At 42.5% G+C, this 23,328-nt stretch overlaps 1 protein-coding gene across 1 annotated transcript in view; it reads right to left on the bottom strand.

Annotated features, from left to right (window-relative positions):
* Nucleotides 1-23,328, bottom strand: part of LOC124721631 (transmembrane protein 183-like) — a 150,144-nt gene that overhangs the window by 32,008 nt on the left and 94,808 nt on the right. The window contains exon 5 of the mRNA XM_047246691.1: nucleotides 6,666-6,855. Within this exon, the coding sequence (XP_047102647.1) occupies nucleotides 6,666-6,855 (190 nt within the window). The remainder of the gene's footprint in view (nucleotides 1-6,665; nucleotides 6,856-23,328) is intronic.

The raw sequence follows: 23,328 nt of genomic DNA, 5'->3' as shown, positions 1-23,328 counted from the left end.
CGATATTAGTATGAATACAATAATAAATGCTATTATGAGCAGCCCATAACTTAAATCCAGAAGAACAAAGTGTCAACAGTATAAAACTTTAATAAGTCCAGTATTAAATATGGCTCCAAAACCCGGACACTGACAACAGTGTGAAGAGCTAATAATATGATTTGAGCAAAATGTGTTGCAAAGCATCTATGGGGTTACTAATGAAGATGGAGCACAGCATAGACAATAGAATTTTGAACTTTACAGATTATATAATGGTTTTGAAATTATGAAGTTCATTAAAATAAACTGCCTGAAATGGGTAGCCATATTTTTCATACATAATATGAGAACCCAACAAACTAGTGCTACTACACAACCAAGTGGGACAAAGAAGCAGGGGAAGACCAAGATTTGACACTTGGATGAGATACAAAAAGATTTAAAAATTATTGGAGTCAGAGGATGGAGATACAAGACACTGGTCGGAGATGAATGGAATGATGTCCCAGAGCAGGCTGCATCAAAGGCTGCAGAGCCAAGAAGAAGAAGAAGAAGAAGATGATGATGATCAAGCTGGTGATTAAGCTGATGCTGGTGACTGTGCAGACAACAAAAAAAATAAAAACAAATATTTACAAACTTTATATCTCTAAAACACAAGTTCCAAAATTCATTTTTGTGTTTGTGAAAGAGGATACGTCTTATTGATCAAAAAAGGTATATACATTAGTAACTTCGAATATGATATACTTTCAAACTATACTATTATTTATATGTGAAACGCGCGCGTGGTTAGCAAGAGTAATACGAGGCAGATTTCAGACTACCTAACAGATCAAAATGAAAATTTCTGTTCCGACACTGAAAATGTTGAGTGTTTACGGAAAAAGTTCAACGCAATCGTAAAATGTGTTTTAGACAGGTACGTGCCGAGTAAAACTGTGAGGGACCGGAAAAACCCACCGGGGTTCAACAACAAAGTTAGGAAACTACTGCGAAAGCAAAGAGAGCTTCACTGCAAGTTTAAATGCAGCCAAAACCTCTCAGACACACAGAAGCTAAACGATGTCAAAGCATAAGGAGGGCTATGCGTGAAGCGTTCAGCAAATTCGAAACTACATTCTATGTACTGACGTGACAAAATCCTAGGAAGTTCTGGTCTTACGTTAAATCAGTAAGTGGATCGAAACAGCATATCCAGATACTCTGGGGAGATAATGGCATTGAAACAGAGTATGACACGCGTAAAGCTGAAATACTAAACACCTTATTCCCAAGCTGTTTCACAGAGGAAGACCGCACAGCAGTTCCTCCTCTAAATCCTCGCACGAATGAAAAAATGGCTGTCATCGAAATAAGTGTCCAAGGAGTAGAAAAGCAACTGAAATCACTCAACAGAGGAATGTCCACTGGACCTGACGGGATACCAATTCGATTCTACACAGAGTACGCGAAAGAACTTGCCCCCATTCTAACAGCCGTGTACCGCAAGTCTCTAGAGGAACATAAGGTTCCAAATGATTGGAAAAGAGCACAGGTAGTTCCAGTTTTCAAGCAGGGTCGTCGAGCAGATGCGCAAAACTATAGGCCTATATCCCCGACATCTATCTGTTGTAGAATTTTAGAACACGTTTTTTGCTCGCGTATCAAGTCATTTCTGGAAACCCAGAATCTGCTCTGTAGGAATCAACATGGATTCCAGAAACAGCTATCATGTGAGACCCAACTCACTTTATTTGTTCGCGAGACCCAGAAAATATTAGATACAGGCTCCCAGGTAGATGCCATTTTCCTTGACTTCCGGAAGGCGTTCGATACAGTTCTGCACTGTCGCCTGATAAAGTAAGAGCCTACGGAATATCAGGCCAGGTGTGTGGCTAGATTGCTCAGTTTTTAGCACACAGCATGTTGCTCTCAATGGAGAGACGTCTACAGACGTTAAAGTAACCTCTGGCGTGCCACAAAGGAGTGTTATGGGACCATTGCTTTTCACAATATATATAAATGACCTAGTAGATAATGTCAGAAGTTCCATGCGGCTTTTCGCGGATGATGCTGTATTACACAGAGAAGTTGCAGCATTAGAAAATTGCAGCGAAATGCAGGAAGATCTGCAGCGGATAGGCACTTGGTGCAGGGAGTGGCAACTGACCCTTAACATAGAAAGAAGGATCCTTTATTGTATGATAGTGGAACAAACACTGGTAGCAGTTACTTCTGTAAAATATCTGGGAGTATGCGTACGGAACGATTTGAAGTGGAATGATCACATAAAATTAATTGTTAGTAAGGCGGGTGCCAGGTTGAGATTCATTGGGAGAATCCTTAGAAAATGTAGTCCATCAACAAAGGAGGTGGCCTACAAAACACTCGTTCGACCTATACTTAAGCATTGCTCATCAGTGTGGGATCCGTACCAGGTCGAGTTGACAGAGGAGATAGAGAAGATCCAAAGAAGAGCAGTGCATTTCATCACAGGGATATTTGGTAAGTGTGATAGCATTATGGAGATGTTTAGCAAACTCAAGTGGAAGACTCTGTAAGAGAGGCGTTCTGCATCGTGGTGTAGCTTGCTGTCCAGCTTTCGAGAGGGTGCGATTCTGGATGAGGTATCTAATATGTTGCTTCCCCCTACTTTACCTCCCGAGGAGAACACGAATGTAAAATTAGAGAGATTCAAGTGCGCACAGAGGCTTTCCAGCAGTCGTCCTTCCCGCGAACCATACGCGACTGGAACAGGAAAGGAAGGTAATGACAGTGGCATGTAAAGTGCCCTCCACCACATGCCGTTGGGTGGCTTGCGGAGTATAAATGTAGATGTAGAACTGTTGGGCCTGAAGTCCAACTTTCCCTCTCTACAGTTGCACGGTACCAACGAAATGCCAGATCCTGGCTTGCACTGGCAGTAGTTTGTGCACAATGCTCAGCCAGAATCTTAACAATGTCTCTGGACATTGTTTGGAGACTCCCGTTTCAGCACTGCTGCTTCGGTAAATGGCTGTGTTTACAAGAAATTCTCCAGATTGCTTCCCATAAGAAGTGGAATGACTGATGGAGTCCAGGGACACTTGTCAGGACCTTTCCTTACTCTCCCTAATGATGTGGTGAGCCTTGGCCCTCGTGACTGGAAACGCCCTAAGGTTGTCTGCTGTCAGTTAGCATTTAAAATGTCGAAGAGCCGCACGTCTTTCTCAGGTTGTGGAACGGAACCCATCGGTCTACCAATGTACTCATCACCTCCTGAGGTGACCTGAGGACTGTGGGATGGAAAAGTCAGTGGCATGATGGATCGCTTGTGTGATGTAGTCCACCCATCCTTTGACGCTGTCGCAGTGTTCGAACACAGCCAGCTGGCTGAAACGCTGCTAACCATCCATTTTGTGGGCTTAACTTCAGATGGTGAGCCATTTAGTAGGTGAAGGCGGAATGGGAAGTGGTTACTGAAATGAAAGTCGTCAGTGACCTCCCACTGAACAGAGTGGGCGCGGGTGGGAGAACAGAAAGAGAGGTTGATGGTTGAGAATGTACCAGTAGCAATATAGAAATGTGTGTGATTACCTGAGTCGAGGATGCACAGCTCATGAGACATCATGAGGCCCTCCAGAATCTCACCCCAAGGGCAAGTATTGGGCCACTGAAGTCTCCCAGGAGGAGGAATGGTCGCGGGAGTTGTGCAATAGATCTGTGAGAGCCTCAGAGTCTAGTGCATCTTGTGGATGCAAATACAGTGAGCAAACAGTGATCCAACAGTGCAAATGCTTGCAAATGGGGGGGGGGGACAGAAGAGAGGTGGGTGTTAGTGACAATTACTGCAACACCTCCCTTGGCCCTTTCCCCTCATAGGTCATCCTTGCAGTATAGCATATATCCCTGTAGCATAGGTACATCTGTATCTTTAAAATTTGTTTCTTGTAAACAAAAGCACATGTTCCACTGTAGTGTGGAAGCCATGTCATTGGACTGGTTTTAATTTACACCTATCTTTGCGCAGGGGAGGTGAAGCACTTTAAGAGTGAGGGGGAGTGGAGGGTCTGCCTGGATCCAAGGCATCTAACTCGATGATATCCTCCTCATCCGTCAGATGGGAAAGAATTACATCTGACAGCACTTGGGACAGCTTTTGTCTCAAACTTCGTGAACCTTTGACTGCACCCTGTCCCTTCGAGGTTGAGGCAGAAAGAGGCTGTTGAGAGGCATTCTGCCTTTCTTGTACCTACTAGATGCTCAGTGCAGAACTATTGGTCTTCCCTGTGCAGCTGCCTGGATTGCTTTGTCCTTACTCTTTTTCCCTTGACATGTACATGTGCAAGTACATGTGCTTGTGATGGCACACTAGGCGTTGTCTGTGTCGAAGCGTCTGCCTTGGTAATAGGTTTCTCCACCATGGAAGAAGAATATGAGGTGGCAAAGACGGGGTTTCATTGCCTCATACTCTATTTTTGCTTCAGCATAGGGGATCCACTTTGTCACTTTTATCTCCTGTATTTTTCATTCTTCAGCAAAAACTGGGCAGTCTTGGCTTCAGACTGGGTGGTTCCCAGAGCAGTTGATGCCAGCCTCAGAGACTTTTCCACAGTTTCCGCAGATCACTTCACCTTCACAACTCATGGTTGTATGGCCAAAACGCTGGCATTTATAGCACCACATAGGGTTTGGAATGTAAGGCCGAACATTAAGTTTAAGGAACCCAGTCAGTCATAACATGTTAACGCAGTGTCGGAGAACTGAATGTGACAATGAAAGTGGTCATCTTTTCAGTTTCTCCATTATTCCTGTGCATTCATTGCTCCACATCGACTATTCCCTGGGATGCCCATTCTTACTTCAGTTCTGCTATGTTAATGTCCATGATATCTTGGCATGTGACAATGCCCTTACTGAGTAGAGATAGGTGTGCGTCTCAACAATGATATAGTCACCCAGTTTCTGCAATTTCTTAAGATGGTCTACATGCTTTGACCTGTTAGTTTTGACCAACAATGTGCCATTATGCAATTGTTGGATATATTTTAATGTTCCAGCAAGGCCTTCCAAACCGTTATGGATATAAAAGGGGGGAAACTTTTTCAAACATCCCCTCCTTCCTCTTTATCCATGAGTCTTGTTACTGCAGTCTAAAGTATTCTTATTATCAGGAGGACTAGCCTCTCTCATTCTTTAGGATACTCCCAGGCGCTACACCCTTCCCACTGAGAGGAGAAAATGAAAATTTCGAGGTTTCCATCTTAGTCCCACAAGCAGCTAGGGAAATAAGGGTCCACTCAGACAGACCCCCCCTCCCTGCCCACATACCTGAGTAAGCCTTATACAACTGAGTTGTGGCAGGTTCCCCAGAGGTTGCTACTAATGACTGTTTCACCTCGACAGCCATACATCCCATCAGAGCACAGCACACCTTGAGATTGAGGGTTTTTTTTTTTTAAAGAGAGGTTTATCCCGTCCTCGCAGTCCAGGCGAGATCCCTGTTCCTTGAAACACACAACGTTCTACTGCCGCACCACGCGGTGGTCACTGAAACATGCCCACAGCTTACGGTGACAGAGACTGGTGGTGCTTACTGGTTCCCCAGCTCAGGAACCGTGGTGTTGCCAAGCCCATACCCAGCAAATCAATGCTGTGCCTGTGAGGGCTGTATGTCAACCGTAGTCATTGCAAATGAGCTAAATGCAGGCAGATTCAGCAGCACCCACTGATCTTTAACAAGATTAACACACTTGTTTTGAACAAACAAACTGTTACACATATCACAATTCATAATCACTATGTAATCTTTACAATTATTAGCACAGTCCAGTTTGTGGAGAAATTTTATTTCCAAATAAAAACCAACAGTTGCAGCACCATGTGATAGTTTGAATTGTCATTCACAGTAGGGCTTTGGCATGAATTGGGGTATATCTCAGGTGTTAACACAGGTGCATCATGGCAATAAGTCTACAGAAAGAGCTAGTAGTAAAAGCACAAGCTTTTTGTACAAACTGCTGCAGCAAAAGTAAGTTGACACATTAGAAAGCAATGAATGGTGAAAACCACAGTTAGTACAATAGAGAACTGCACTACAGCTACATCTGGGCTAGAATGAATCTGCTGAGCCACTGCATAAGTGAAGACAATCTAAAATCCATAAGGTTCAAAGTATATCTATGAGAAGTCTCACAGGAAACTAACAGGAGTGCACACCCATAAAGAAGTGAAGCAACAACCATCTATTTTCATCAAAAGGCAAAGAAATATATGTGGTTCGTCAGTGGTGAAGTGTTAATTTTGGAATTTGTTATAGAAAAGTACTTTAGTATGTATATTCAGTGTTGGGCAAACTCTGTACCTCCAGTATTCATGTTTGTTGTTGTGTTCCTCAAAAACTATAATACTTCATAAGAAATTTTTCCAATGTTAACGTGGGGACCATGACACGAACAGCTGAAACAGCAGGACAGGTTGGCAAGTAGTTCTAATTAAGCGTAATTAGATTACAAACTGTCATACTAAGAAAATGTACTCCTCTCAAATTGGCTGACAATGTGGTTTTGTCATTCAGGCACCAGGTCCTGTATTACACACATTTGTGTGTTATTACACAGTAGAGTGTCTAAATTGGTAGCTTCTACATCATGGTGAAGCACAAAAAATTACCTCCAGTTTTACAGAAAAATAAGTTTACAACATTATAGCAAAGTTCTTACCTGATACCACTGGCGAACAACCTTTCTGTTCAACACTGTTGATTTTGAGAGAGTAGCACTCGCACATCTGAGGGTAAATGGTCTGTGCATGTAATAAAGAGCTCTTATTACTCTGGCTCTCAGCCCATACCGTTGAACCATTGATTCTGGTTGCAGCTTTTCAGGTAAAGGAGTGCCTGGTTTGTAGTATCTGTTGACAAAGGAAGTGCATTGATTACTGTGCGTGGCAGTTTTGTCTATTAACCACAAGGTTCCAAATGTCATAAAAATCACAGCAATACAAAAATAATCAACAAAAAATGTTCTTAATATGGTACTTAAACAAATAAATTAAAGTGACAGCAGACTGAATGAAAAATGGAAACTTTTCCACCTATATAACCGGAATATTTTTCTTAAAAATACAGTGAGAATAAAGCAACAGAGTTTGAAAGGCAGAGTGTCCTACAGAGTCATGGAGTGGCAAATGTTTGAAAAACTAATTAATTATTTACAATCAAAGACATTGCTGACAGCAAGTGGTGCAGCAACAAGACTGAAGTAAAAGGAATAAAAATAAACATATCATAAGTTATTAGGCCTTGATAGATGTCAGTTGCACTGATGATTTTCATGAAATGATTCCCACTTGGCAACACGAGATCTGTCACGCCTGACAGCACTTTATTTTTGTGTGACAGAAACCAGGAATACCTCCATTCTCTACATATTCACCTTTCAGTGCAACATTTTTCTCAATGGTGGACGACTTGGCAGAAGAGACCTTAGTTGTAGAGATCTGTATTTTGGCTGCTCAGAAAACACATAGTTATCATATTGGAAATGCCCAACACACAAGTTTCTTCATTAAAAAAAGACATTTTCTACTTTTGCGGCATTAATTTTATTTCTTCACAACTAGTTTCAACCTTTCAGGCCATTCTCAAGTGATTTTGTGGTTCTCCAATAGAAAACGTTTCCTTACATGTTGAAATGTGTGTTTCCTATGCTGCCTTGTGAACAAACATGAATAGAAAACAAATTCGAAAACACACTCATTCCAATACATAAAGCATTGTTTTCTACTGCAGAACCATAACACTTTAGAATGATCGAGAAGTCCGAGACTAGTTGTGAACAAAAAAAAAAATTGATACAGAAAAAGTAGAAAATGCCACTTTCTTCTAATAAATTCATTGCCATAGTCCCCACTATGGAGAAAATAGTTTCTCCACTGGGGAAAGAGGAAGACATCAATAGATCAAGTTCCATGAAAGCACAAGGAGCAAGGAAACATTTGATAGCCCAAAGAAAAAGCATGTGCAGCTGTGTACTGTGCAGAATGAGTTGGGGTTTGATGTAGCATGAAAACACCACATTGTACAGCTTCTGGTGTTGCTTTGTCTTGATATCCTCCTGCAACACTGTTAGGAAATTACAGCAGTATGGCCTAGTGACAGTGCGCCCCTTACGAGTATAATCTGTTAGCAACACACCGTGACAGCCCCAGGAAACATTCATCATTATCTTTGCTCAATGATACCCGGATCTTTCACTTTTTCTGCAGCTGTAAATCCACACATTTGCACTACTCGTTTAGCTTCTTTGTGTTGAGGTCTATGGTGATAAGGTAGAAAGCAACTCGTCTGAATTGGCCTGATACAACTGCAACATTCCTGCTGTGTCTTGGTTTAGAAGTTTTTATGAATGGAAGTGAGCTGTTGTGGAACCAAATTTTTCCACTATTGTATCAATTGTGATAATGCTGTTCTCGAGCATTAGGGAATCCACTTATCTTGTAATCTTCGTTTCTCACAAGCGATGGTGTCCTATTTTATTCTTCATCACTCCGACTTGTTTGATCACACAAAGTATCAAAAGACAGTGAAAATTTGCTATACTCTTCCACCAACTCAACACATATTGCTGCAGTATTTCTCCCTGTCAAGTGCAGAACACAAATTACTGCTAAATAATCCACTTTATCAATAGTCTGGCTCATTTTTTTTCAGCTCATCTTGCAACATGCTGTGGTACTGTGTTCTCAACACTTCAATGTGTACCTGAACTGCAGACAGGTGCTGCACCTGGTGAGCAATGACAGCTAGTCACACACATGCATGGTGTATGTAGTATCAGCCAGCGTGCTGACCCTGTGTAGAATGGGGAAGGCACGCAATCTGAGTTTGATCAAGGGCTGATTGTGATGGCCTGGAGGCTCAGCACGAGCATTTCGAAAAATGCATGACTTTCAGAGTGTTCAAGGAGTGCTGTGGTGTCTTCAACATGTGGTGAAACCACTCCAGAATCATCGGTTTGGCCAGCCGCGCCTCATTACAGATGTTGAACATCGTAGGCCGGGCAAACTGGTAATACAGGGCAGGCGGCTAACTGTGGCCCCACTAGTCAACATCAGACTTTAATGCAGGGCAGAGTACAAGCGTGTCTGAACACACTGTGTACCAAAAACTCATGACAATGAGCGTCCGCAGCAAATGATCCCTGCATCTGCCAATGTTAAAACTACGACATCGGCAACTATGACTGACATGGGCACATGACAATTGGCACTGGATGTTGGCACAGTGGCAGAGCGTTGCGTGCTCTGATGAATCTCAACTTTCATAATGCCAATGGGAGTCATCTTCCAGGGGAAAGCTCCTTGATACCTGTACTGCAGGTTGGGGACAAGCTGGCAGCAGTTCCCTTATGCTCTGGGGAACATTCACGCGGACATCCATGAGTCCTGTGGAGCTCGTGCAAAGAACCATGACGGTCAAGTAGTATTGTCCCTTCATGACAATCATATTTCCCGATGGCAGTGGCATTTTTCAACAAAATTATGTGCCATTTAAAAAGCCCAGGAATATGATGGAGTGGTTCAAGGAACACTGTGGCAAGCTCCCATTGATGTGATGGCACCCAGCTCGCCAGATCTGAACCTAGTCTAACACATTTGGGATGTGACTGAATTATCCATGCCAAAGGTGGACACACCAGCTATTAAGAGGGTCATAACGTTCCGGCTGATCAGTGTATTTCTTTGAGGGCGTTAATTATAACTTTATGACTTCCTCCCATACTGGCATATACCTCTTACCAGTTGACAGATGAATGGTTGGTTGGTTTCTTTGTTTAAAGGTGGGAGAAGGGACCAAACTACGAGGTCATCGGTCCCTTGTTCCTAATAAAACAATGCAGTAAGTGTGAGAATAAAACAGACGAAACATGTAACACAAAGTGGAAAGAAAGGAAAAGCCACAAGGACAAAGGGAAGGCAATGAACACTAAAAGGAACAAAAGAAGACAAGAAAACAACAGAGAGACGCTAGAAACAGAAGAGAGTAAAACACGAAAGCAAATTACAGTGGCTGGCCAACCATGAGAATAAAAAGGGAAAGCCACCCACTCTGCAACACATTAAAATCCTCCACCCTAAAAGCACTAGGGTGGAGGACACAGAGGGATAAAGGACATGTGCTAAAACCTACATAGAAGCATGAAACCCACTATACGGGTAAAACGTAAAACCAAAGCTGCTGTGGAGGCATTGTCGCCCAACACCGAAGGCAGGGTGCTGGGAAAGTTAAAAGTCTGCCGCAGAGCGGCTAAAAGTGGGCAGCACAGCAAGAGGTGGACGACTGTCACTTGGGAGCCATAGCAACACTGAGGTGGGTCCTCGCGAAGGAGTAGGTAACCATGCGGTAGCCACGTATGGCCAATGCGGAGCCGGAAGAGGACAACTGATTCCCTGCGAGAGGCCTGCATGGAAGACTTCCACACATTCATAGTCTCCTTAATGACACACAGTTTGTTGTGCGTGCTGTTAAGCCATTCCGCGTCCCAAAGCCGGAAAACCCTGTGGTGTAAGACAGAACGCAGGTCAGCTTCGGAGATGCCTACCTCCAGAAGCAGTTTCTGCATCGCCTGTTTGGCCAGCCTGTCGGCAAGTTCGTTGCCGGGGATTCCGACATGTCCTGGCGTCCACACAAACACCACGGTACAGCAGGACTGTTCCAGGGCATAGATGGACTCCTGAATGGATGCTACCAGAGGGTGGCGGGGGTAGCACTGGTCGGTAACCTGTAGGCTGCTCAATGAGTCAGTACACAGGAGAAATGACTCGCCAGGGCATGAGCGGACATACTCAAGAGCACGAGATATGGCCGCCAGCTCTGCAGTGAAAACACTGCAGTCAACTGGCAAGGAGTGCTGCTCAATATGTCCTCCATGAACATATGCAAAGCCTACGTGTCCATCCACCATTGAGCCATCGGTGTAAACCACTTCAGAGCCCCAGAACACGTCAAGAATTGATAGGAAGTGACAGCGGAGAGCAGCAGGGTTAATGGAATCCTTAGGGCCATGCAAAAGGTCCAGACGAAGCTGCAGCCGAGGTACACACCATGGAGGCGTACGTGAACGGACTGCAAGTAGAGGTGGTAAAGGGAAGGACTCCAGTTTGGAGAGAAGGGACCGCACGCGAACCGCAATCGTTATCCCAGATCTGGGCGGCCGATGCGGGAGATAGACTGCTGCGGGTGGGAAAAGGAGACGTAATTCGGATGCTCAGGGGAACTATGAATGTGTGCTACATAACTGGTGAGCAGTTGTGCACATCTGATCTGCAGTGGAGGAACACCAGCCTCCACCAGTACGGTGGTCACCGGACTCGTCCTAAAAGCTTATGTCACTAATCGAACCCCACACTGGTGCACAGGGTCGAGTAAATACAATGCTGAAGGTGCTTAGATGATGATCCGCGCAGTGGTCGGCCAAGACGCGTCGCCACTCCAGAAATCATTGTATAAGTACACAAACTGGTTATCGAGGATCGTCGATTGAAAGTGTGTGAAATTGCTCATGCTTGCCGCATGTCATCTGAAAGGATATATCACATTTTAACCAAAGAATTAGAAATGAAAAAATATCTGGAAGATGGTTGCTGCAACTCTTGACGCTGGATCAAAAACATGTGCTGTCGCCATGGCAAAATTACATGAACTAAGGTATGAATAGTTGCCACAGCCACCTTCTTCACCTGATATGGCTCTGTCAGACTTCCATCTCCTCCCAAAACTGAAAATTGTTTTTGGTGGACGAAGATTCACTTTAAACGAAGAATTGATAGCCGGAGTTTACAACTATTTTGCAGGCCTGGAGGAAACTCATTTTCGAGATCGGATCAAGGCACTGGAACATTGTTGGATGAAGCCTACAAGGAGACTACATTGAAACATAAAAAAGCTTTAATGATTTAAGTACTTTTTTCCTATTCTGTTCTGAGAACTTTTCAAACCACCCTCATACATCACATCTACCAGTTTCTGTCCCATTCATTCAGATAATTCCTTTGTGGCATGTCATTTTTTTTTTTCATAGAGCATATTTAGAAAAAGGATGCTTGTTTGCCAGGTACATTATTTTACAAAATATTAGCCTTCCTTTTCAGTGCACTTGGTCCTGCAGTTCACAAGCTTAAGTAATTCTGCAATGAAGGTTTTCAAATGGTTGTGAAGCCACCGTTGCACAGCTCTTTGCACCTCCACATCTGAGAAAAATTGAGTACCTCGTAAAGCATTCCTGAGTGGCCCAAACAAATGAAAGTTGAAGTGAGTCAGATCTGTGGTGCAAGGAGGGTGTTCCAGTAGCTCAAAACTCAATTTCTTGATGGTTTCAATGGCGTTGTGAGCTATGTGCACGAGGTCTGTCATGCAACAGCACGCTTTCTTTGACACCAGACCTTGCTGTCTGCTACAAACTCCTAGCTTTAGCCTGTTTTCCAACAATTCACTAAAGTCTCATTGTTGGTGGTTGTTCCCTTTCTCATGTACTCTTCCATAACAGGCCAATTTGCATCCCAAAAAATAGTTAGCATAATCTTTCCTAACAATCGCCACATCTTGAAGTTTTTCTCTTTGGTGATCTGCCGTGTTTACACTCCATACTCCGGTGTTTTGATTCTGGCTTATAGCAGTGAACCCATACTTCATCACCAGTGACTACCCTGGTCAAAAAGATTCATCTTCCCCATTGATAAGTTAGAATAAGCATTGGCATATGTCAACATCTGACCCGAGTTCTTCAGTAAGTTGTCTTGGTATCCACTGCTCAGAAATTTCATGGGAGCAGAATGATTTGATATGCAGAAACATGAATAACTGCCAAATTGCATTCTGATCTTCATACAGGCCTAACACCTGGCGTGATGGTACGGATGTGCCACTGGGTATACAACATGATCACATCTGGTTCACACAGCCAGTAATCTGGACAGTAGGCATTGCATTTCTCATGTGTGAAGACTGGTAGTTATATCCTTTCTTCGAGATCTGTGGCATTATGTAAGGAAGCAGTCAAAGAAAATGAGGCAGAGGGGGAAGTACATAAACTGTTTATTATTTCAAAAATAATTGCCATGACTGCAAATACATTTACTTATTCCACTGTGATACAAGATGGTCCACGCCTTCATGGGAAAGTGTCTGCAGCTGCCTATGGTACCACAACTATACCCAGGCGTACACCTCTTCATCTGATGCAAATTGACAGCCACAAATGTCTGTCTTCAGGGCTCCAAAAACACAGAAATCACAGGAGCAACATGTGGGCAGGTACAACCATGGTTCTGCAGGCAATCGCAAACTTTTTCCATGGAGGTGTTGACCGCCTTGTTTCACAGTGGAATTGTACTGGTGTTATCTGGTGCCAGCACACAAGGTGGCAAAGAGGTTGCACAGGTGTATATGACCCGTGACATCCAGGAAAAACCTGGTAATTTTTTCATGTGGGAGAAAACCAGGAAAAACTCCAGAATTTTTCAGTGTTTTAGTTTTCAGTCAAATTTTTGTAATTTTGACTGGTAAGAACCGATACTCAAACAAAGGGTATTACTGTATCCCACTACTACAGAAAAATACTTCAACAATAAAACATAAACAAGAGAAAAAAATGAAAACAACTTAAATTGCAAAGGAAATGCACCACATACAACAACACACAGTGCTCATACAAGCGCCTGCCAACAGCGAAATGTGTCAAAGGCTTTAGGAAGACTAGGCAATGCTTCATAACAAAAAATTGCCTCCGATGAGCGTGAAGTTACAACTGTTTACATTAGATTCGTTTTAGCAGTTACGAACGGGCTCACGCAGATACGCAGTTGGCTACAGGAATGTGGCTGTTGGCTGTGCAAGCAGTTGCAGCAAGCTGCCAGATGCTACTGGGAAAATGGGGTGCCAAATTCATATTCTTGAGGGGGGGGGGGGGGGGGGAGATTGTTTCACAAAGCGCCTAGCATCCAGTGCATGTCAGTCAATCGATTATTCATATGATTTTGAAATGCATCCATGTTGGTTTTTAAACACATTTTAAGTTGATTTCTGAACGAATCGTAAGTTGATTTCTGAACGAATCGTAAGTTGATTTCTGAACGAATCGTAAGTTGATTTCTGAACGAATCGTAAGTTGATTTCTGAACGAATCGTAAGTTGATTTCTGAACGAATCGTAAGTTGATTTCTGAACGAATCGTAAGTTGATTTCTGAACGAATCGTAAGTTGATTTCTGAACGAATCGTAAGTTGATTTCTGAACGAATCGTAAGTTGATTTCTGAACGAATCGTAAGTTGATTTCTGAACGAATCGTAAGTTGATTTCTGAACGAATCGTAAGTTGATTTCTGAACGAATCGTAAGTTGATTTCTGAACGAATCGTAAGTTGATTTCTGAACGAATCGTAAGTTGATTTCTGAACGAATCGTAAGTTGATTTCTGAACGAATCGTAAGTTGATTTCTGAACGAATCGTAAGTTGATTTCTGAACGAATCGTAAGTTGATTTCTGAACGAATCGTAAGTTGATTTCTGAACGAATCGTAAGTTGATTTCTGAACGAATCGTAAGTTGATTTCTGAACGAATCATAAGTTGATTTCTGAACGAATCATAAGTTGATTTCTGAACGAATCATAAGTTGCGTATGAATGAAATGTGAAACTATTTTCTAACAAAGTTTTTTGCTTTTAGTAGGCCTAATAGGCATTTCATACGGGTACTTCGTGAATCATATTGTTGTGTTATAAAAATGACCTTTGTGCCAAAACAGTCTCGTTTATTTGGTGTGTGCTACAAAATTGCTGCATAAGAAAGGCCTATCTAGTTTTAAGTAGCAGTCAGTGACAAAATAGACTTAATCAGATCTAGAAACCACACCACTCTTGGGTATTATTTATTAGATTACGACATTTCAATTTTTCATGTAGCAAAATGTTTGATGAACTTGGATGAGGTAATAGATTCTTTCACAGAAAGTAAAGCATGCCATGTAAACCTGTTTCAAGATTAGAGAGAAAAAATGCTCGGAGCTAAGGATTGAAGAAATGTGTTCTTTCTTGCTTGTCTCTTGTCTTTGTTGGTTTTATGTATCCTATATTTAATTTTATGTCACACAAAACAGCAAGTTATAAGCTAATAGACAATAGAGAGTGCAAATTTTCTGGAGAGTTCTTGTTCTCCCAATTACAAATAATCTGATCCGCTATTAATTGCGAGATTTTTTTTGTAAGAGGGGCAGGCTGTCAAACTGGCCAACTGGGAGCAGGAGAGGCACCACAGTCCTGAATATAGTTTGATGGCACCCATTACAAAATATACACGTTTCAGTTCCACAGAGCGAAATACAGTGAAGTGCGGTAGAAGAATGCTGTACGAAGAGGCATGGCACTGCACTTTGGCACACTTAAGACCAAATAACATGTCTTACATTTCCTCGAACACATATGTTTTATGTTTCAGACCTTTCAGAAACATGTGCGCTATAAGATGAACATATTTTTGAAAATTCGATTTCTTTTAGTATTGACCAAGTTAGCAAATATTGTCGGTCCGGGGCTGATGCACAGAGCAGTCCGAGTTATAGTCTTCTCGTGACCCATGTTTGCATTTAGCGATTTTGCTGTTTCCCCTTCGTTTACTCTCATGTCAAATGAAAACAAAACAGATATCTGTGGACGGCAGCTATCAAGTTAATTAAAATACATTCACATAATTACGGAAGGTTAAAATATGTTCTTAGTTTCAGATTTTATTTTATTTCCACCTTTCTGAGAGTCGAGCATTAATCGCCTTGCTGAACAAAGAAGTTATTTTTATCTGTTTGCTAAAGAAATTTGATTTTTATTAACCTTTTCTGCAGAGGTAGTCAATGTATTTGAAACGGAATGTTTAATTCCACAATACTGGCTAGTTTCAACTGTTCGCTGCATTTGAAGTCTAAGTTTTCATCTTCTAGCACATGTGGAATTATGCCATAATAAAGAACCAAACATGAGATAGTACAGTACTGGTGTTCCAAGATAATTTACATCCCAAAAACCACACAAAAAAACTTAATATCAGGTCAAGGTCTACTTCATTGGAAATCTGGACATACGTATGTGTACTTTCAGTGAGTCACAAAAGTATTCCTATAGCTGCATATCTTTTAGAAAAGAAAGTCTGTGTAACATGAAAAGAAGTGTATACAAAACCTAAAGAGCCAGTCATGTAAGAAGTACCTTGGTACGTCATTTTTGTTGAAAAGCAAGGAAAGAAACATATCCAAAGCGACTGCAAGGTTAACAAAATAGAAAATGTAATACAAGAGCTAGTTTACAAAGTATTCATCCACCATCTGAACATGCTGAAATTTTGCGTACATTGATTAAACTATAACGCTGACCCACGGTACACTAGATTCAACCATGCCAGCCCCACTCTTTCGCCTGTAATGGTTCTGAATGGCACCAATACAGTGCAATTAGCACCATGGGCCGTAAGGGTAGCGAGACGCGACTGATTGAAAGGAAACTTATTCTGCGCTTACATAATGAGTAAAAATCTTCTTACGAGTTCACTAAAGTAGTCGGTAGACCTACATCGATGGTTCGGTCGATAATAGATCGATTTTGCACAACAAAATCATTAAGAAACCGACCATGTACAGGACGCCCTCACACTTTGATGCAGACACGAGATTTATCACGAGGAAAATGAATACGAAACCTAAAATCAGTGCTGCTAAGTTGTCTGGGGAGTTAGTCTAGGGGAAAGAAGGTATGTGCCAACACATTCAGAAATACCTTCAAAACGTATGGGTAGCGCGCAGTGAGCAGGATCAAAAGAAACGTCTTCATTTTGTGTTGGAACATAGATTCAAAACTGAAGTCTTCTGGAATTGAGTAATATTTTCTGATGAGAATAAATGTAACTTATTTGGGTTGGATGGCAGGCGAATGGTGTGGCACAAGGAAATTTCATTTTTCAACAAGATAATGACCCAAACCATATTGCTCTAAATACAAGGCTGTGGCTTCTGTTCAATACCCCAAAACAACTTAACACCCGTCCTCAGAGCCCTCACATTAATCTTATTGAACATCTCTGGAAAGAACAGGAAGATAGTATCTAGAGAAGACACATTTCTAATAAGAGACACCTAAAAGAAGCACTTCAAAACGAATGGGACAAAATTCCAGCCTCTATGGCAGCAAACTTCATCAAGTCGATGCCCAGATGACTACAAGCAGTAACAGCTGCAAAGCAAAACCCCACTAAATATTAATTTTTGTAATTAAAATCATATTTTCACATTTAAAAAATGTGAGTGGATGAATACTTTTTGAAGTAGCCCTTGAATAAATTCTCCATTTTGTCAAATTTGACATTGCTATGGATGTATTTATTTCCTTGTCCATCAATAAAAATGACTTACCAAGGTTCATTGCATATGACTGGATGTTCACATTTTATGTTCCCTTCCTTTCACGTGACATGTACTTAATTTTTAAAAAAAATTACAACTAGATGAATACTTTTTGGACTCTCTGTACGTACATACAGGCTTCCTGCGTCATGATACCTGCGCAAGCACAGTGACGCCTGTTATCTGGCACACTCTGGCAATTGCTCAAATGAACCTATTTCTAACAGGTCGCGGGAAAATATTGCGAATGGTGGTTTGATAAGCGTTACTTTCAAAGTAAATATCCTTTTACGTAAGTTGAACTATGTGCGAGAGTGTACCATAAATTTCTTAAATCACAGAGCATTTGACTCATTTAAAAATCAACTCTTTGATGTCGAGCCATTTAGAAGAAATTCAGACCCTGAAGATCAGACAATTTTACTGACACATTTGTGTGGTATATCTTAAAGTGTATCATGCGCAAAAAAGATCAACATTATATGTGAAAGCTTAGCTTCTCTTCCAGTTTATTAAACTTAAGAGACCAATATTATATGTAAAATCTTTGCTTTTCTTGTAGCAACACTATGTATATTAATTTTAACCATAAAATTTCCCTGTGTGTGTTCGTCCTATTTCACAGTGACGTTGCTGTTGACTGATTACATTACATGTCCTATGCTCTGAATATCTGCTGTCATTGGCTGGCGAGATCACGTGACATGAGCTATGTCTGGCTTACAAAAGCGCATCGCAATCTCGGTTTCAATGATTCGGAAAGTAACATGTGATGTTTGGTGGCGTTCAAACGTTTACTTTCGTAATACAAAAATACGCAATGTGCATGTTGCTGCACATCAAAGATATTTCCACAACGTGTCTTTTTCCCTGAGTTTTGTTTTCTAAAGTACCGGGAAATTCTACGCCCATGTATAAAACCATAATCATTCAAAGGATTGATAAGTTTTGCAGTTTCGAGGGAAAATATACTGTCACATAACACGAAGAAAGTGTGTTTCCACCTGGGAGAAAGTGTATTTTTAACCGGGAAACCCGGGAATTTTTTTCCTTGTCCGCGTATACACCCTGTTACAAGAAGACTGATATAGGTCAAAAACAGACTCGCAAGAAATGCACTGCTAACGACCTCTTGACTGCCAGTATTTAGATCGCTGCCACAGACTGGAGGGCCCAGTCACCTAGTCATCGAGTGAGTCAATGAGTCGAGTCACCAGTCGCAGCCCAGTGGGAGTCGCAGTTGCAGTTAGCTCAGAGTCATTCAGTACTTAGTGACAGAGTAGTGTACATAGTTAATGTGTACTTCACCAGCAGCGAGGCAAATGTGGTACAAGCTCTCTGTAATAGTCCACAACACCTGGGATATCTTAAGTTACGTAACTTCTTCTTATGAATAAAGAACCCTGTTAATACATGCAGGTAGTTTGTGTTATAGAGGAGTATACCAGCCACCAAACAACATCCTCTCCTTGCTTCCTATAGTACAAGCCTACAGTGTAGTGACAACGAGATGACACAAAAGGAACAAATGTTTTAACTGTTATGACTATTACATTTCAAATAACACAAAGTTTACTTGTTTTTTTCCATCTCTCTCTTTTTCATTTTACTGCCCCTTATAGTTCAACAAGATAACGCAAGATTGCACGTTGCCCATTGTGTCCTAACCTAGAACAATACATGGAGTGTTGCCCTCACCAGCGCATTTTCCAAATATCTCACCCATAGAAAACATCTTGTCACAAGTTGATGAGACACTGACATCACTTGCTAGATGCAACGTCTGATGAACTCCAGCACAATGTTGAAGCAGCACGGAATGATGCCCCTGTATCTGTTACCAACACTCAGTGCAACTTCATGGTTAGCTGGATTAGAGCGAGTCACTGTGGCTGCCAGAGGTAGCAGCTGTGTGTATTAAGTGTCACACATTGTATACCCACATTTCTACAAATTTTTATCATGCAGTTTTCCTCTAATTCTGTATAACCACAGTAAGTGAAATTTCATAATTTGCTACCTTTCCTGGTGTTACAATTTCAGCATATTAAAAGGGAAAAGAATAACCAGTACTGAGGAAGTGACCAAGTAGCGCTGTTGAATGGCAGTAGCAGAAAGAAAAGTGTTGTGTTTTGTTTTAAGGTGAAAAAACAACTAGGGTCTTAAGCTCCATGTCAAAACTGTAAAAAAAATAACACAAAGAGGGGTGTTAAAAACAACTACACATTAATCCTAATCGACAGAGGAAACGACAGCCATAAACAGGGATGTGGAGAAAGGTATGTAAAATACATCAAAGAAATGGAGGTCCAGAACTAAAAATTAAATGGTGTTCGCCATATTGCTACAATGGATGAAAAGTAAAATGTGGTCGACAGCCCATGCATCTTTCACTAAAATGTCCGATAACTCAGACGGCAAACACAAACGGGGACATAAGCCGGAAAAAAAAAAAAAAAAAAAAAAAAAAAAAAAAAAAAAAAAAAAAAAAAAAAAAAAAAAGGGCATTCCATCACGAAATGGCACACAGTTAAAAGTTGGGTGCAATGTGCACAGAGTGGTGGGGGAGCATCACTTATGGCAATGGCTAAAAAGGCAGTGCCCAATACACAACCTAATTAAAATGACCACCTCGCAGCGAGAGGGCCAAGAGAAGATCATCCAAGCCACTGGGAGAGGCTTAATATCCCGGAGCTTGTTCCCATGGATGGAGGATCAGTGGTGATGCGAAAGTGACACCACCTGCTGACAGATGGCAATACAGACATCATCGGAGGGTATGTAAGAACTAGCACGCTGAGGTATGAGTACTGCAGCCTTGGCAGCAGCATTATCAGCCTTGTTTCCTGTCAGACAGACATTATCAGGAACCCATATAAACATCACAGTCGCTCCATCAAGAGTGAGCAAGTGACAGCTTTCCTGGAACCGTTGCACTAAGGGATGGATGGTGTACAGCACACAGGGGCTTTAAAAGGCACAGAGTGTCTGAGCATATAACGCAATTGAGAAGTCTGTGTCGCAAGATGTACTGCGTGGCACGATACAGGGTAAAGATCTCTGCTGTAAATACTGAGCAGTGTTCTGAAAGCTAATAGCGAAAAAACATCGGCACCCATGACAAAGGTTAGTTCAAGAGCCATCAGTGTACACTATTACTAGAGGTACTATTGGGAAATTCCATGCACAGGTCATGAAACTGAAGACGAAAGAGTGAGGCTGGAGCAGTGTCCTTAGGAAGTAAATGAAGGCTAGGGTGAACAAGGGCTGCTGCACGAAGTGAAGATGGTGAAGGTTTCACACCCACTGGGAAAGTTGCGGGGAGTGTGAAGTTATGCTGCCGGAGCAGGAACTGAAAGTGAACTGCAGGAAGTAACAGAGAAGAGGGATGTGCCCCATACTGGCGATCAAAGGAGTCGGTGAAGGAGGCGGCATAAGATGGGTGGCTAAACACGGCAGACAAATGGCGTGCATATCTGCTGAGGAGCAAGTCATGGTGGTAGGACAGCGGTAGTTCAGCAGCTTCTGCATACAGACTCTCAACCGGGCTAGTGTAAAAGGTGCCAGTGGCCAAACGGATTCCATGATGGTGGATAGTATTGAGATGACGTAAGAGGGACGGACGTGCAGATGCATAAATGAAAGACACAGCCTAGTTTCAAATGGACATGGGATCCGTACAAACGGAAGGTGATGGTTTGATCTGCAACCCAGGAAGTACCATTGAGGACATATAGGACAACGAGGGACAGCATACAGCGGGCTGCCAGGTAAGACACTTGGGAAGATCAAAAAAGTTTCCTATTGAGCACGAGTCCAAGAAATTTCAAAATTTCAATGAACAGAAGAGCAACAAGTCCAAGATGTAAAAATGGTGGAAGAAACCAGTTGCACCACCAGAAATCCATACAAATGGTTTTGCCAGTGGAAAAACGAAAGCCATTGTCAGTGCTCCATGAGGACAGATCATCAATACACCGCTGAAGACGCCACTCAATGAGAAGTCCATGGAGAAGTGCAACAGATGGCAAAATCGCCAACAAAAAGAGAGCTGGAGAGGCCACATCTGTAGAGAGTATGGACAATACCAGTTCTCCAGCAGGTGTCATAGGCTTTTTCCAAACTAAAAACACAGCCACAGTCTGAGATGTCCACAGAAAACTGTTCATAACATGGGTGGACAAAGTGATGAGATGGTCAACTGCACAACAGCGCATTCGAAATCCACGCTGTGCAGTGGTTAGTAAATGGTGAGACTTGACCCACCATATCAGGTGGGCATATGTTCCATCAACTTGCAAACATAGCTGGTAAGATAAATCGGGGAGTAGCTAGAAGGAAGGTGTTTGTCCTTACTGGGCTTAGGTATGGATATGACAGTGGCTTCACGGCAGTGTTTGGGAAACGTGTCCTCTGCCCAGATGCGGTTACCTGCAAGAGAAAGGTGCTGCAACATTTGTATGTGAACAGCGTCTGGCCCTGGGGTGGAGGATCAGGATAAAGTAAGTATGATCTGACTCCCTCATAGTAAAGGCAGCATAGTAGCAGTCACGATTCTGTGAAGAGAAGGGCATCGCCTGAGCCGCCTCAGCTCGTTTCCGATGAAGGAAGGTAGGGCGATAGTGGAACAAGCTCAAAACCTCCGCAAAATGGCACCCCAAGGTGTTCAGATAGCAATAGGGTCCATGCTGGCATTGTCCGCTATGTCAGGTCGGAGGTCACCCCCACATGACGGAAAAGAGAGTGGAACTGTTAAAAGAAATGGTAAATGAAATCCAGCTGGCTTTTTTGCTATTCCGAAGAATGCTATAACACTGAGCATGCATCTGCTTATAATGAAAGCAGTTTGCCACCATAAGACGATGATTAAAAATGCGGACAGCACGTCTCCACATGCAAATTGCATCGCAGCATGCATGCATCAGGTCACCAAGGGACCGGGTCACGGCATGGTCATGAGGAAGTGTGAGGAATCAGTGGTAAGGATAATGTTTATAAGGTATTCCACCTGGTCATCACAACTGGGGAAATGATGTTCATCAAAGGTCACCAGGGAGGAGTAAATCCTCCAGTTGGCCTTAGTAAGCTGCCATTTTGGTGTGACATGGGTGGGGTAGGAGTCAGCAAATGGATAGCACAGGGGAAATGGTCACTCAAGTATGTGACACACAGAACAGACCACGCGAGACGATAGGCAAGCTGGTCAGTGCAGAAGGATAGGTCCAAATGGGAATAGGTGTGCGAGGAGTCTCAAGCAGAATGTGGGTGCTCTTGTGTAAAGGCAGAAGAGGTTAAGTTGATTAAGGTGGGTGGCCAAGAGGGCACCTGACGGACAGGTTCTGGGAGAACTCCGAAGGGGATGGTGCATATTAAAGTCAATGAGCAGCAGAAATGGGGGAGGCAGCTGCCCAATAAGCTGGAGGAAGCCTGGTGACATAGAATGATGGAGGGATGTAAATAGTACAAAGGGAAAAGGTCAAGTGAGGAAGGAAAAGGTGAACAGCAACAGCTTGAAGATGGGTAGTCAGGGAGATGGTTTGACTATGAATGTCATCCCATACAAACAGCATGACTCTACCATGAGATAGAATGCTGACCTTGCAGGGGAAGGTCAAAACATACTGGGAAGAAATGCGAAAGCTCAAAGTGGTCATGAGGATGCAATTTGTTTCCTGAAGGCAGAGAATAAGAGGACGGTGCAATTCTAAGAGCAGCAGTAAATCCTCTTTGTTGGAGATGCACCGGCGACACGGAGACCAGCCAGGGAAGGGTATCACGTGGCAACACTATCGAAGAGGATCTTTGAGTCAGTGAAGGACAAGACCATTTGCCTTTGTTTGACTTCTTTGAGCCTTTCCGGTTAGCAGAGGAAGACTGAGGTGTTGGTTGGCTGGAGGGACATAGGAAGTCTTCATGGGAGTATTCCTTCTGTCCTTTACAGC

Source organism: Schistocerca piceifrons, chromosome X, assembly GCF_021461385.2.
Source record: "Schistocerca piceifrons isolate TAMUIC-IGC-003096 chromosome X, iqSchPice1.1, whole genome shotgun sequence".
NCBI classification, from domain to species: Eukaryota; Metazoa; Arthropoda; class Insecta; order Orthoptera; family Acrididae; genus Schistocerca; species Schistocerca piceifrons.
This window is presented reverse-complemented; position numbering and strand designations above follow the sequence as displayed.